Here is a 12,635-nt window from a genome sequence, read left to right on the forward strand (position 1 = left end):
ACCTGCATCACTTATACACTTGAAAAGCCTCATAAACAAACATGTATTAAGCTACCAATATCTCCCCCCATCATACTTTTCCACTGTGAAGTTTATGCACTCCAGCAAGCTTCCATTAACTCCAGGAGCACATCCTAGGAACACTCCACTAAAGAAGTGGGTCTATTCATAGAAATAGCTCCTCTGACTTCAAGGGCAGAACTCGAACTGTTCAAGGCCAGGCTGGATGGGGCTTTGAGCACCCTGGTCTACTAGGAGGTGCCCCTGCCCACAGCAGTGGGGCTGGAACTAGATGATCTTTAAGGTCCCTTCCAACACGAACCATCCTATGATTCTTGTACCAGTGCTGTGGCTAGGATCAGGTCCTCTTCACAACCTACTGCTGCTGACTACAGACACCTAATTTTATATTTCTAAGATAGGCTGCCTCACTTCTTACAAGCAATCTCATTTAAAAATAAGTAAAGTAGTGTGTTGTAACAGGGAAAAAAGGCCAGAACGCATTTGCTACTTATGAAACCCATCTTACGTGTGAAATGATACTTGGATGAGTCTAAACCTTTCAATAAATCAGTCCCCTTTAGAAGCGTAGGGAGATAATTTAGGGGCATCCAGAACAGGGTGGGGAGGGGGCAACAGGGAATCAGCATCACACTATCGAGAAGCTGAAGAGAGATATTTGCAAACACGGGAGATTTCAGTCAGTTGCCTGGCCACAGCCCAGCCGAGCTTCTTCAATTAAAGGCAGGCACCGAGCTCCGCCGCCGCCTGCGTCCAGGTGCTCGCTGAGCCGAGGCCGACATCCCAAACGCCGTTAAGCCACCGACCGAGCGCTGGTGGCCCCGGCTCCCGCTGACAGCCCCACGCACGGGATGTCCCCCGCTGCCCGACCGGCTCGGAAGCGCTGACACGAAGAGGAAGCGCAGAGTTTTCTTCCTGAACGCCGCTTCCTCACCACCTCTCCCTCCTTCCCTCCCTCCCTCCCGCCGCGGCGCCGGGGGACACCGGGCGACACCCCGGGAGACCTGGGCAGCCGCAGCTGCCGCCCACGCCAGCCCACCGGGCCGGGGCTGCCGAGCGGCGGCACCGAACGACGAGCCACCCTCGCCGCCCTCCGCCCGGGCGGTCCGGTAGCGGCGGCCGCTCTGCCCCACCCTGCCCGCCCCTCGCCGCCGCTTACCCGCGTCCTGCGCCCCCCGCGCTGCTGCCGCCGCCGCCGTCGCCTTGCGCGGGGGCCGTACCGGCGGCATGAGCTGCCGGGCCAGGTGCTGGAGCTGCACCCAGTGCCCCTCCGCCCGGCACCGCTCGATCTCCCCCTCCAGCTTCACGTGTGAGTGTGAGCTCTTGGCCGCCATCTTAGTGCCGGGCCGGGCCCGCCCCGCTCGCCCCGCCCGGCGGGGAGCCCCCGGCGCCAGGGACCGGAGCCTGTGCGGGTTCGGGGTTCCGGGCGGCCCCGGCGGGGAGACACCCTTGACCCAGGCTTGCGGCGGGGAACGGCGGCGCCTTCACGAACGCCCCTCCCTGGGGAGCCGAAAGCCCGCACCGCTTCCCCGGGCCGGGGCTTGCGCGGGGGGTTAAAACCCCCAGAGGCGAAGGCAGCCGCCGTTTAGGCGCCGCGTATAACTGTAACGAGGCCCTCGGCGGTTGGTGGGGGGGGGTAAGCCGAGAGAACAGTTAACAACCGACAGAGGGTAACGGCCACGGGGCGCCGCCGTTGCCGGAGGAGCAGCGGGACGGGGAAGGCGCCCGCCGGCCGCTGGCGGAGGGGGCTGTGGGGCAGCGGCGAGGGGAAGGGGCCGAGCAGGGCGGCCGGGGACAGCCCTGTCAGCGGGGACAGCACCGTCAGCGGGCACATGTCGCCCCTTCAGCCCCGCCGTCCCCCTTCCCCTCAGCCCCGCTCGTGGGCACCTGCCCTTCGCCCGGGCTGGTGGGACCCTCTCGGTGCGCCCTTCGCCAGGGGGCCGACAAGGGGTTGGCGGGCGCTGGGAAGGGGCTTGGGCCGGACCGGGCGGTGACAGGCGCCTCCGCGGCCCCGCCCCGCGGTGGGCGGGACGCTCCACCTGTCCCCGCGGCGAGGGCTCCACGTGGAATTCCAGCGGCGGTGCAGCCAATGGCGGGGCAGAAGGGGCGGGGCCAGAGCGCGGCGGGTGCGTGGGGTCAGAGGTGAGGCCGGGGATGGTGGCCGGCCTGCCCCGAGCACGGCTACACCTGCTCGTCTACCGGAGGGACGGCGGCGGCGGCGGCAGTCTGCCGGAGGGTGCGTAGCCGGGCGGGGCCTCTCCGCCCGTACCCGGCAGCCGCGGCGAGGGGAGAGTAGGGGGCCGGGCGGGCGGGCGTGGGGAGAGCGCACCGCCAGCTGTCAAGGCCTCCGGCGCCGCTCCCCGCCGAACCGGCCGCGCGCCGGGGGCTGCTTCGGCGGGCGCTGCCGGGGGTGGGAGGAAACCCGCCCCCCTGAAGTGCTGTAGCGTGTCCCTCGCCTGCCACACGAGCGCCGCAATGACCCTTGCGTTTTTAAAGTTGTGTATTAGGGCGTGCGGTCCTAATAGATGTACTAATTAGAGGCAGCCCCCGTGATACCGCACGGGGGGGCTTTGCTGCCGTAGCCGTGGGGCAGGCCTGCGTGAGGCTGACCTGGCTGGCTGGCAGACCCGAGTGGGGCTAAAGAGTGGGCATTCGCTGCATGAATAAATAAATAAATAAATAAAAGGTCATTCTCGGAAAATTACTAAATTCTTTCTTGAAATAGGGACCCTCATAAAAATTCTTAATGGGAGCACTCTGGTTTTCTGCTTGCTAAGTGCTTGAAATGAAGCAAGATCTTCTATTGTAGAACTTAGTACTGTTTCTAAGCACTCTGTAAATCTGCTGAAAGTAGATTGCATTTTTCATCTGCGTTTTTCTGGGGGTGAATGTTTTTGGTGTTGCAGGAGATCATGATGGCCCAAAGGATTTTTAGAATGCATTTGCTGTTCTGCTTTCTGGCCGCATTCTTCATCTCTGCCCTAGCTGAGGAACACGTAGGAGAGAGTCAACATGCAAACATTCGCCTTGATAAGAACTTGGTACAAGATAAAGAGTATGTGTTTCACATTCTAAAATTGTAAACTTTACTTCTTAATGATTTGTGTATTTCAAGTCTTGCTACGTAAGTTGGACTTAAGCCTAGGGCACCCTCTTTTCTCAGGGTGCTGTATGACTAGCTAGACTCGGATACGAGACGTGCTTGCTCAATACATTTGTAGAGATATGAGACCTACAAAGGTCTCTCTGAAGCCTTTAGTCCTATTCGTACTATAGAGAATTTCTTGCAGGAATCGTGCTTACCTAGAACATACTTCAGACAAAATCATATTGTGAACAGGTAGAGTGAGAGGTTTTTTTCTCATTTGCTGTTTCATACAGACAAAACAGTGGTAGCGGCAAATAAAACTCCCTAAAGTACTTCATAGGAGGACACTGGGAAAGATCTTCCTCGTGTTCCTGAGCTTTGGAAGACAGCCAAAAGGAGATTTGGGGCACTGCTTCAGTTGTTTTGATAACCTGCTAAGTAGGCTAGAAGAAATAGAAATAGCTATCTAAGGTATTAGAGGCCACTGTAGCAAACAGCCTTTGTGCCCCCTTCATCTTAATGTAAAACTGTAGCTTCCGATTGCCCTGGTTGTCCAGGGGGTGCTTTTAGAGATACGGTATTTCCTGTGTGCTTGACTGTCTAATCAAAGACTAAATTTGATGTAAACAGAGCATTAAATATTAGCTGACGGATATGTTCTGGGGTTTGTTTGTTTATTTTTTTTCTTAGCCACATCATGGAACATTTGGAAGGTGTTATTGAGAAACCAGAATCTGAGATGTCTCCACAAGAGTTGCAGCTTCATTACTTCAAAATGCATGATTATGATGGCAATAATTTGTTAGATGGGTTAGAGCTTGCTACTGCTATATCACATGTCCACAAAGAGGTAGGTGGAATTTTGTAACAGCATGTGTGTTTGGAAACAGTTCTGACTCTTTAAAAGCAGCTTACGGTAGAATAAAACAGAACAGTTACAGCACATTTTCAGTGAAGTTACAGTTTGGCCTGAAGATAAGATAGTTTTGGTTTGATTTATGAATGTGCTAGCTTTATCACAGCTGTTCATGTCACATTGCAGTTTTCCAGAAGTCTCTGTTGTAGTTTAAACTTTAGAGTGAGGAAGGACTGTAGAGTGAAAGTAATTTGTCAGAGGGGATACTTTGGTAGACAGGGATGGGTGGAAAGGGAAATTACCCAAATTGGGATAATGCTCATGAGGGTTTATAGAAAAAGCACATGATACGATGCTGTTTGAGGTTCTAAGGCTGCAGTTTTCAACTTCAAACTGTTACTGCCATGGATACACGAACTGTAAGAGACCTCTTGCACAAAATTAGTATTACAAAAATGAGTCATGGCCTGCCTTTTTCTAAACACAAATTCTATTTCCAGCTATGAACATTTAATGACAAAGTAGGAAGATACAATCATTAGGAAGACAATACTAACACGTTGTCTGGTACTGACCTTTTGGAAGCTACAATTCAGAATAGCATAACTTCCTGCAGACACCTAGCCGAGAGCAGAATAATGGCTGCTGTTTCTTGTGCAGAGGCGCTCTTTGTATTCCCCTTTGCTCTTAAGGGGTGTTACTCAGAATTTTACTGACTTTAAGCTACAGTGCTGGATTTTTTTAACTACTCTGTTGTCATCAAGCTCTGCATTTTGCAAGTTCTGACACACAGGAAGAAGTTTCTCTACTGTATAGAAACTATCATGTCTATAGTACATCAAGATCCAAATTAAGAATAGATCTGTAAGATCATTATCGATCATTATACACTGTGCTATTCAGCTTTTGGAACTTTTGGCTAAGCATATTTACTGGATACAGGAGTGCTTGTTCTGAGGTCCAGAGAACTTGGACTTCGTGGCTTGCATTTGGTGAAAGTTGCTTATATTGGTATAAATGATTACATAAATCTTAGTCCCAAATTAGGCACCAAACATGAATAGCTTAACAAAAAAATGAGTTGCCAGTAATCTGTCATATGTGCCACTAGGTGGGAAACACTGCTAAACTGTTCAATGTGGTTTTGTTTTTGTAGGAAGATGGTGAGCACGCCCAGGCAATGAAAGAAGAGGAGCTGATTAGTCTAATAGATGATGTCTTAAGAGATGACGATAAGAACAATGATGGATACATTGACTATGCGGAATTTGCAAAATCACTGGAATAGGGTTTTGCAGGGGGCTTGTTTTTCCTTCTGACTACATGGAAATGTGAACCAGTATAATGTGATTCATTACTGTCTCATATCAACCTCTGTGCTGTGAGAAGGAGGGGTGTACCAGTTCCAGCTGAATTTATTCGAAAGTTGTATGTGTTAAGAGATTGGCTAACTCAGAACAACAGCCATGTTTGACTAAACGTAGCTACGGATTTGAATCTTGAAGCATGGAAGCGTCAACAGTACTCGCATAGGGTACAGCTGGCAAACTCTTAAGTAGCTGTGTATGAATACTAAATAGAACATATACAATCTCAATTTCAGTTTTTCTCTAATTGGGTTATATAGTACTTGTTTCCTTACATCCTCTATTTAAAGTTATAAAATACCTATAAAGTAAAAAAAGATTACTGCATATCGCTGTATTTGAAGAGTAAATGTCCTTACCTTCCCACTAATTTCAAGGAAATTTGCATGTAAGTACAGGTGCTTGAAACAGCAATTGTAGATGAAAAACGTTTGAATGTGGTTTGTGTTTGAGGTCCATGTGATACTATACGGACTTTAAAACAGTCTTTGAAGGAATTGACTATTTCTAAATGTATGTACTTCCTAGCATACCCTTACATGTTACATATAAAAATATATACATGTGTTTTTCAAGTCCTTTTTGTCCTTCACAGATATACTGTTATATCTTAATTTACTGATTTTTTTCTCTACCTTCTGTGGTGTTTTCTTAAGAAAATGGAAGTATTTTTATTACATTTATATGTTGTATTAATGCTGTATAGCATTTACTTGAGTAGCTTCTGCTATCTCATTTTGAAGGTCACATTAACAGTAAACCAATTTAATATAAAAGCTTCTGTTCAATTTGGTTTTTACAGTATTAGCCAGTAGGATAATCTCTGTGAGCAAGTAATGCTGCCTTGTTAAGGTTTAGTTCATATTCCTTGACACTTAAATTACGGTATTACTTTCAGGAGGTATTTCATAACTAACACTTTCACGATACTTGAGTGTTTGCCAATTAACATGGTTCTAGGAATGTTTTCACTGTCTTGACTTAATACTTGATAAGTTAAGCAGTTTAAGGATAATAGAGAAGTGCTGTATTGCTGTGTTATTGATATTTGGTGACTCTAAAATATAACTGAAGTCTTAAATTGCATTAAATCATTATCCATTAATAGAGAATCTAAATGTTAGTGTATTTCTGTAAAATGTATAAAGAGCTATTTTCTGTACAAAATTATTCTTATACGAGAGAAACACATTTGTAAAAGAAATTATTTCCTCTCTTTAAATGTTTGTGCAATGAATCCTGAGTGTCAGACTTTTTTCTTGTACTAATTATTTTTTTTTGATACCTTTGTGGCCAGGGTTGTGCTGGTAGTACAAGCAATAAATAAGTTGGGGTTCGTGGACTCTGGAGCTGGCCACACGACGCTGGAAGTCCTAGTGAGAAACGTACCTACTTTTCTGATGTATTTTTAAGCCTGTCTCTGATGTTAGCAGTCATCTTAAAAGAAAGGTTCTTTCAGTTAAAGCGTATCTTAAATATCCCTTTTGAGGGTAATTAATCTGGAGTGAATGTTGAAGCAGAAGAAAGGATAGAAAATGCTTGTGGGTAGGAGAGAAGAGGTTAAGCTCCTCAGCTTTGAGCATTTAAAGCGGGTTGCCTGTAGACCTGCCAATTTGTATATGCCTATTGCCTAAGTTTCTGAGTTTTGGATTTATTTGGGTTGAAAGAGCAAGACCAAGGAACTGACTTTTGTGTACTGCTCTTAAAAATCATGGGTTTCTTATCAAGCACAGTCAGTAAACTTAGTTCAGCAACCACCTGTGGGGCACATTTATGTACATATGTTGTGTTTATATACATATTTGCTTACTGCTATTGTATGTGGCAAAAGACACCTACCATAAAAGCTTAAGATCCTAAATAATTACGATAAACGCAAGTAATGCCAACATAGTTTACCAACTATTTTAAATTTGTTTTTAAGGGCTCAGATGTATGTATAAATAGAAGAATGATTTTTATGGAGAACAAAATTTGCACCACAGCCTGGAGAAGAGAAGGCTCCGGGGAGACCTTATAACAGCCTATCAATACCTGAAGGGAGCCTACAGAAGAGCTGAAGAGGGACTCTTTGTCAGGAAGAGTGGTGACAGGACAAGGGGCAATGGTTTTAAATTGGAAGAGAAGAGATTTAGATTAGATATAAGGAAGAAATTCTTTACAGTGAGGGTGGTGAGGCACTGGAACAGGTTGCCCAGGGAAGTTGTGGATGCCCCATCCCTGGAAGTGTTCAAGGCCAGGCTGGATGGGGCTTTGAGCAACCTGCTCTAGTGAGAGGTGTCCCTGCCCATGGCAGGGGGGTTGGAACTAGATGATCTTTAAGGTCCTTTCCAACTCTAGCCATTCTATGATTCTATGATTCATTTCATGATGCTTGAAGAAACATCAAAACAAAATTTCTGCTTTCCTAGAAAGAACAGTTCAAGAAACGCTACCTAAGCTGAAACCTGCATCATCATGTCTTTACTCAGCCTCCTAAAACAAATATACATAGTTAATTAAGTGCACTTAAAGATAAAAGGTTCAACAGCTGTCTAGGGAGCAGTTATTAAGTAGAAAAGTGCAAAATTGCTGAGAGCGATGGTGAATCAGATTTTTTTTTTTTTCTTTTTAAATATAACTAATTTGTGAGCTAGTTGTAGCTCATGTGTTACCCTAAATATGTTGGTACAGGCCATGTATACATATAGTATTTTCTATTTCGTATATATGTAATATAGAAATACAGCCTTTACAACAGAAGTACTCATCAACTATAAAGCTGTATTAGCTTCTGTAGAACAGAACTATCTCCATTTCACAGATAAGATAAATAACAAAGCAGAAGAGGTGCATGATTTACTGAAGGTCTATCCCATCCCTGGCAGAAACAAAACCGAGACAATGCTGGTGCACGTGATCTTTCACCTCTTCCTAGACTATGATCTGATGTGGATTAGTTTTCCACGTTAGAGGAGAATACATCTAGTCTTGCATTACTCTGTACTATGTGCCCAGTTTAAAGTATCTAGATTATCTGCATATTGCATAATCTATCAGCTAATACTTAAACTTGTTCTTGAAGCATTCCTAAACTGAGTGGTTTTTTATTAGTCCATCTAGAACATAGTCTGTATTTGAAGGAGAAAAATCTTTGCTGCTTGTCCAGTGCCCATCAGAATGCTGTTGATGACAAGAATGAATGCCTAGAACTTCCCAGCAACAGTTTCGTCTGCACATTCACGCAGACTTTACTACCTTTTCTTTTTTTAATGAATCACCTATCACCTCAAAATGTCTTAGATTCATTAGGGAATAGTTACAGACTTACAAATCCTGATTTTGCCTAAAGTATTTTTTTAATACTACAATTCACAAGCGTAAGAACAAACATAATGTCATAATCGCTACAGCCACTGGATGGCGGATTGACACTGCTCATGGAGCTATTCAACAACCTGGATTTCTCTAAACCATCATAACTACTCTGATTATAGGCAAGGCTTGCTCCTCTGCAACACCACATTGCTAGTGTGTTGCCCACATTTTTATTAGTTTAGACCTGTCATAAAAATTGACCATAGCTGGGACTGGTTACTGGCAATTAATTTCCATTGTTAGGGAATCCAAATCGAATTGAAGTGATAGTAAAGAAAGTTGCATTGTAATACTGTCAGTAAAAATAACTGAGCAAGAGGAAGGCTTTCTAATATAAGCACCATGCTTGGCCTGGCTTCTTGGCCATCTCTAGTTCACCTATGTGATGGTCCATGAGGTATATACAGTGGTTTCAACCAACATTAAAGAACATTAGAGGGTTTTAATAGGACCTAGCGTCTTACTAGTTTTGCATCAGATGTCAATAAGAGCTTCTGTCATTTATTCTTACAAGGCGTATGTCCAGTGTGGTCTGATCAGCTGTTTTGCTTCAGGTGAAGCTTACTGCTTTTTTCTTCTTCTTTTTACTGGTCCCGCTTTCTGCCCATTGCACCATGAAACAGCTGCATAATGTCACAAGTTTTTAGTAAACAAATTAGAGCAAGGATCATTGCATACCTTAGCCTGGATTATTTATTATCACAAAGAATCTGTGTGCTAAACGTTTCAGCAGCACGTATCCTCTGTCCACATTGAGTGAGATCCATTAAAAGGGCGGTTATTAATGCCTTACATAAGGTTTCTCTGAAGTAACATTTTTCTTCCCATTCCGCATACTAAATTCTGAACAGCAGCCTAAATCTTAAGGACTAACGCATACTGCAATTGTCACTACCTTCCTCAGCTGAGCAGCAGTTTTACACATAGGTAGAGGGCAGTGTAACATACGACTCAGTCTACTGCCAGATATGACATTTTACAAGAAATTGGTGCTGCAGCGAATATAGTGTCAACTTCTGCCACTTGATCCAACTGAGTGACTGACAGCACTAGATTTCAAGAAGGCAGATGTCAACTCAGAGAATGGGTAGGGAAGATCTCAGAAGAGGCAAATCTAAGGGCAAAAAACGAATTATGGAGAGCTGTCAGTTCCTCCAAGAAATGCTAAAAAGAAACCAAGTGCAACCTATGCCAGTTTAGACGAAAGTAAGGAAATTCAGCGGAAGTCAGCTAATTCACAACCTTTTAGTTGACCACAGACATAAGAGAGATATATCTGTAAAGTAGAAACTAGGTTGAGGACCCAGCACAATACTCCATTCATGGGGGATCTGGGGGGACTGTATACAGTCAGTAAAGACAGAATGCACAAGATGCAACTAGCAAAACTTACCAAAAGTAAAAGAAATTTTACAGGTAAAGTAAGAGAAAAACAAAGGGAAGTTTAGATCACTGCTCAAAGATGGGGTGCTATCAAAAGAAGATGTTAAGGAAGCTGGCGAGTTTAATGTCCTTTTTACCTCCCTTTTTCATCAATCTTTACTAAAAATGTCAACAGAAGGCAGACAGTGAAATTATTACCAGGAAAAGGGGGTAAAATTTCAGCCTAAAATATGCAAAACCTGCTTAGCTAGTAACCAGTAAAGTTAGATGATTTCCTGTTGCCTGAGCAACTCTAGGAGTCTTAAAGGGAGGGTGAAGTAATGGCCACAGAAGTCATATAGCTTGAATTTATTTATTTTATTTAATTTTTTGCAAGGCCTTTAGCAGTACTTCCTATAATATCGTCATTAACAGGGTAGTGAACTGTGATCTAAATGAAACTGCTGTGGGAAGGGGCAGGAGGTCAAGTCTGGTTGGATAATTGTATCCACGGGGTAATTCCATCATAACCTATCAAAATACATGTGTTTTGCAAGGAATTCTGTGGGCCTGGGTCCCATATGAAGTTTTATTCGATGTTTTCATTGAAGGCATAGAAGATGCAATATGACGTATGATCATTAAACTTGCAGATGGAGCAAGGAAGGACTGCAGAATAGATGCTAGAAGATGAGAATTTTGAATGATCTTGATATATTTAGAAAAGTCATCTAAAATGGATGGAATGCCATGGTGCAAAATACCATACTTACACAGAAATGATCATCTGTATACTTGCATAACTGTCTAGGTACCAGTTCACAACAGAAAAAAATCCATGGACTATGGTGGAACATGAATGGCAAAGCCCTCGCATTGGGATGCCTAAAGGGTCTTACAGACTGCTGAAAGAGTCCATGTGGGCTAATTGCCACTGTTAAAGATTCACCTGAGTACCATGTCTTGTTTAGTGCACTGCACTTCAAGGAAGATATGAACTAGTTGGGAAGAGGCCTGAAGAGATCAGCAAAAACGGACAGAGGTCCAGAAAACATGAGGGAAGATTGCAAGAAACATGGGGGCTTTTTGCTGAAGATGTAACAACTGAGAAGAAGGAATAGTCTTCAGCTAAAAAGCTGTTGCAAAGAATAAGGAAATAATATGTTCCTGGTACAAAGATGAAGAAGAATAAAAGATAAAGAAGCACAAACCAAAGAGCTTGGGAGATCTAGATTAGACATTGGAGAAAACTTCAATATGAACAATAAGACATTGGATCTTGGGGTATTGTGATTGTAACTTGGTCTCAGGATAAAAAGGTGAGGTTAATGACTTCTCCAGACCTCCTCCTGTGAAAGCCTGTCTCTCAGTGACTCTATGACTGTCAACATTCATGTGGACTTGTATCAGGAGAAGTCCCCTACAGTGGGTTCCACACCTTAGAGTCGAATACAGGAACTGAACACAGGAATCCTGTGCACAGCCCCAGGTCTCAGAGAAGTCTTCTCCAAGATCGCAGACCATCTTCATCTCTCCCAGCTATAAGCCTTTCCTCCTCTCCTTATCATCTCTGTAGACTTTTATTGAGCCAGCCATATTCCAGTTTTCCATCTAGATGTCAGTTTTCCATCTAGATGTCAGTTTTCCATCTCATCTTCTTAGCATCATAACTCGCTTTCCCTCTTGAAAGCCCCTGAAAATTTTTTCATCACTTCTGCCTTCCAGTTAGGCAGTTCTTCAACCCCAGAAGACAACGGTCGTTTGGACAGTCCTGCTGCACTCAGTTCCTGTGCTGCATGGCAGACCAGTCTGCAACCAGCAACCTCCTGCTCAGTACTGTCAGGGTATACTCAGTCAATAGCACCTAAGCGCAAAACCCTACCAAGTTTCTACCGAGCATGTTCAAAGTGTGATTGTCAAGAGCCAGAAGTGAACACTTTGAACCAGAATGGGGGGAAAAGCATATCCCTGAGTCCAAGATACTGCTTCGCTTAGGATTCAAGTCCTGGCTCCAGAGCACAGAGATACCAGAGGTTCTTCACCAAAAAAAAGAACAGCAGTGAAAAGACAGTTAAGTCTTTAAAATGACAACGTGAATTCCTAGCCCTGTTTTCAGCAAATAGTCAACTTTTTTTTGTTGACACTGAGAATAGAGTGTAAAAGCATCCACGCCAAATCAAAACCAAGGTCCCTCTAGCCCAAGAGCTTGCTTCAAATAGTGTCCAAGAGCAGATGCTGATGGAATAATAAACAGAGGAAGCGTGGTGACATACTTCTCCCAAATACACACACAGGCTCCAGCAATTTGTAGATCAGGGACTTGACTTCAACAGCAATAAAACCAACTAAAGTCAGGAGCTCAGAGAGATCAAGGCTTAAATGTTAAAGTCTGCCAATATTACTAGCTAAAAACAGGATCTCATGGGACATAGGCAATGTCCCATGGTCAATGGTACATGCTGGGCAGACCTCACTGTTGCCATTGCTGCGCTATAACCTTCAGTACAAGCTAAGGGGATGATGCAGTGCGTAAGTAGTGATCCCAGGAGACCGGATTAATGCAGTGGTATAGCACAACTATACC

At 44.6% G+C, this 12,635-nt stretch overlaps 2 protein-coding genes across 4 annotated transcripts in view; one reads left to right on the plus strand and one right to left on the minus strand.

Moving 5' to 3' along the window:
• Positions 1-1,360, minus strand: part of TTC7A (tetratricopeptide repeat domain 7A) — a 182,558-nt gene extending 181,198 nt beyond the window's left edge. For both annotated transcript variants that reach the window (XM_074144216.1, XM_074144215.1), the window contains exon 1: positions 1,181-1,360. In XM_074144216.1, coding sequence (XP_074000317.1) covers positions 1,181-1,355 — 175 coding nt within the window. In that variant the 5' untranslated portion in view covers positions 1,356-1,360. The remainder of the gene's footprint in view (positions 1-1,180) is intronic.
• Positions 1,285-6,688, plus strand: MCFD2 (multiple coagulation factor deficiency 2, ER cargo receptor complex subunit). 2 transcript variants are annotated; one of them, XM_074144217.1, is made up of 4 exons: positions 2,150-2,257; positions 2,928-3,076; positions 3,800-3,959; positions 5,122-6,688. In XM_074144217.1, exons 2-4 carry the CDS (start codon positions 2,934-2,936, stop codon positions 5,251-5,253), a joined length of 435 nt encoding a protein of 144 aa, XP_074000318.1. In that variant the 5' UTR covers positions 2,150-2,257; positions 2,928-2,933; the 3' UTR covers positions 5,254-6,688. The 2 variants fall into 2 exon arrangements, with proteins under 2 accessions (XP_074000319.1, XP_074000318.1); XM_074144218.1 differs by lacking the exons at positions 2,150-2,257; positions 2,928-3,076 and adding an exon at positions 1,285-1,328 and having other exon boundaries at positions 5,122-6,567.
• The last annotated feature ends 5,947 nt before the right edge of the window (positions 6,689-12,635 follow it).

Source organism: Numenius arquata, chromosome 2 (assembly GCF_964106895.1).
Source record: "Numenius arquata chromosome 2, bNumArq3.hap1.1, whole genome shotgun sequence".
NCBI lineage: Eukaryota > Metazoa > Chordata > Aves > Charadriiformes > Scolopacidae > Numenius > Numenius arquata.

Bases quoted from the DNA above. Each gene is read 5' to 3' on its own strand.
- MCFD2 (XM_074144217.1), top strand. From the start codon at position 2,934: ATGATGGCCCAAAGGATTTTTAGAATGCATTTGCTGTTCTGCTTTCTG. The intron at 3,077-3,799 runs GTATGTGTTTCA...TTTTTTTCTTAG, and splicing joins AACTTGGTACAAGATAAAGA to CCACATCATGGAACATTTGG. The intron at 3,960-5,121 runs GTAGGTGGAATT...TTGTTTTTGTAG, and splicing joins TATCACATGTCCACAAAGAG to GAAGATGGTGAGCACGCCCA.